At 35.1% G+C, this 2500-nt stretch overlaps 1 protein-coding gene across 13 annotated transcripts in view; it reads left to right on the top strand.

Annotated features, from left to right (window-relative positions):
• EBF3 (EBF transcription factor 3) overlaps nucleotides 1–2500 on the top strand; it is a 127572-nt gene that overhangs the window by 108566 nt on the left and 16506 nt on the right. For all 13 annotated transcript variants that reach the window (XM_083843634.1, XM_083843639.1, XM_083843636.1 and 10 more), the window contains one exon: nucleotides 796–884. In XM_083843634.1, coding sequence (XP_083699760.1) covers nucleotides 796–884 — 89 coding nt within the window. The remainder of the gene's footprint in view (nucleotides 1–795; nucleotides 885–2500) is intronic.

The raw sequence follows: 2500 nt of genomic DNA, 5'->3' as shown, positions 1-2500 counted from the left end.
CCTTGGGCCTCCAGGCTCAGTTTTTGTTTGAGTCAGGCAGAGCTATAATAAAGCCCTATGACTCCTTATAAAGCTTGTTAAACACAATGTGTGCAGTCTAACTGAGTCAGGATCATGATTCATGCACTGTACACAGCAGCATGTGCTGCTGATTTATGACCAAGCACAGTTCATAGTCAAAATTACAATTTGAGGGATAAAAAGATTAATTACTATTTGTGGCCTGCAATTTCATGAGGCTAGTGGATTGCAGCTGTAGAATGATAGTGCTCTACATCAGTTTGTAGTCAGCCATTCACAGATTATTAAAGCTTTGCAAGATTAAGTGCTCCTCCTGCCTGGTTTGTGCTCAGGCAATATGCTAGACAAAAAAGGACCACAGGGATAAATCTGAAGCTAGCAATAGCTGGACATATGTCATAATTGCCAGTTTCCCATAAATCCACAGCCAGTATAGAAAGCAGCCCATGATGCAGACATCATATCATGACTGTAGTGATTGCTATATATGGCCTCAAGACCTGTAACTTTGTTACTGCACTACCATTTTTGCAATATATTGGATAACCCTTTGACTATTTTCCAGCCTAATTATAAATAGAAGTAATCATTGCTTTGTGAAGGAAAAAAAGAACCTTCCTCGGGACAGGTTTTGAAATGAGATTTGTAGCTGTGATAAGATTTAAGAAGAAAATTATGCACTACGTGTAAGTTTGTACTAACAAATACTTGTTGAGATATATATCTTTATTAATATATATGTTGTTTAAATTGACTAATCTGTTTATGTTCTAGCACTTAATGAACCAACCATAGATTATGGCTTTCAAAGGTTGCAGAAAGTTATTCCACGACATCCAGGTGATCCTGAAAGGTTACCAAAGGTTAGTAAAGAGTCAAAAAGCATTTGTATCTTCTAATTTCATATGTTTCTAAGGGATGCCGTATACTACTTATCACTTGTAAAGTAATACCACATACAAATTCTATCTAATATATCAACTTCTTAGGTGGGTATGTCGAGCTACAAAACCCACCAACCTTAATTCTTAAATTTGACCTATTTTCCACATTAATTCTTTGCCATTAAGTTAGTCAACAATTTTTCAGATCATATTTGATACTTGCAAAACAGTATTTTAAAGAAAGAGAATGGATTTTCCGATACAAATATTTTGGATTCTACAAGAGGGACATAAACTTCCTGCGTAATGAAATAGTTCAATTAAACATTTTCCACTCCAGTAGCTTGTAGTGATTTCAATCTAAGCAGCCCCACTCTGATCTGTGATTATTTGACTCTTGTTTTCCTTTCATTTTCTAAAGCTCGATTCAGTTTAATCTTTTGTTTACAAAGCTTTTGTTATAAGTCCCTGACTTAGCAGGCTAACAAATGAAGTCCACATATTAATATCTAGAGGGACTTTTCATTTAAATTCAACAAAGACAAAAGCTGCCTGTGTTGTTTATGCACATGACACATATCACAGAAATTTCATTTTGATGTAAAACATTAAAGATAAGTCATGCTTATAATTTTTTCTTTTCTTTGATATAACATTGTCTTTTTTTTTTTTTAGTGCAATCTATGATTTTCAAGGCAAACTTGAAAACACAAATGAAAAATGAAGTCGTAACATTATGACTGATTATTTTGTATTCTATTCCTATGTGCATCAAGTCTTGACCACCTCTGAGTTTTATTAACACAATAAAACCTTTTAGACATTACCTTTTAATGCTCAGCGTGAACATAAGCAATATCATTAGGTTTCTGTTTTAATTTGTGAACATGCTAGCAACTCATATTGGATATGATAACTGTTACAATAATTGGAGACAGACTGGAAATATTTTTCAAATGCAGGGCTTTTCACGTAGGGTGTTTTGTTGCTGAGAGCTGAGCTCCATCAGAACAAGTTTTACCTCAAGAAGAACCAGAGCCATCAATATCATTAACCATAGGGCTTTTGCTCCCAACATTTCAGTTTCTGGATTGATATATGTATTAATGATATCACCATTCCTTGGCATCCCATATATGAATGTTACCACTCTCCATATAAAAGTCAATGTAAATGGGGAGCCATTTCTATTAAGATCCTTTTGAAAATAAATTCATGGGAGGTTTGTGACAGTCTGCTTAAAATATTGCTATTTTTAAATTTGGGAGGGCACTTTAGAGAGAAATATCGAGAAAGTCTCAGTCCTGCAAAGGCTTAGCTACACATCTGAATTTTTTAAGACATACAAGTGAGCAGTCATTCTGAATCAACAGATCCATATGTGTGCATAAAGTTAACCATGTCTTTGGAGGATTAGAGGCTGAGACCTGTTACATCGGATTTTTTTGGAGTAGGTGAAGAATTTAAAACAATCCATTTTACTCCGATGGGTTCAGCAGATTATTCCTTTGCTCTCCGGGTGCAGGTTACACCTGGACATCTGTCAGCTTCAGCTTCTGTTATTGTCACATTTTGGTGCAGTCACAGTAAGCTGT

Source organism: Anser anser (genome assembly GCF_964211835.1).
Source record: "Anser anser genome assembly, chromosome: 7".
NCBI classification, from domain to species: Eukaryota; Metazoa; Chordata; class Aves; order Anseriformes; family Anatidae; genus Anser; species Anser anser.
This window is presented reverse-complemented; position numbering and strand designations above follow the sequence as displayed.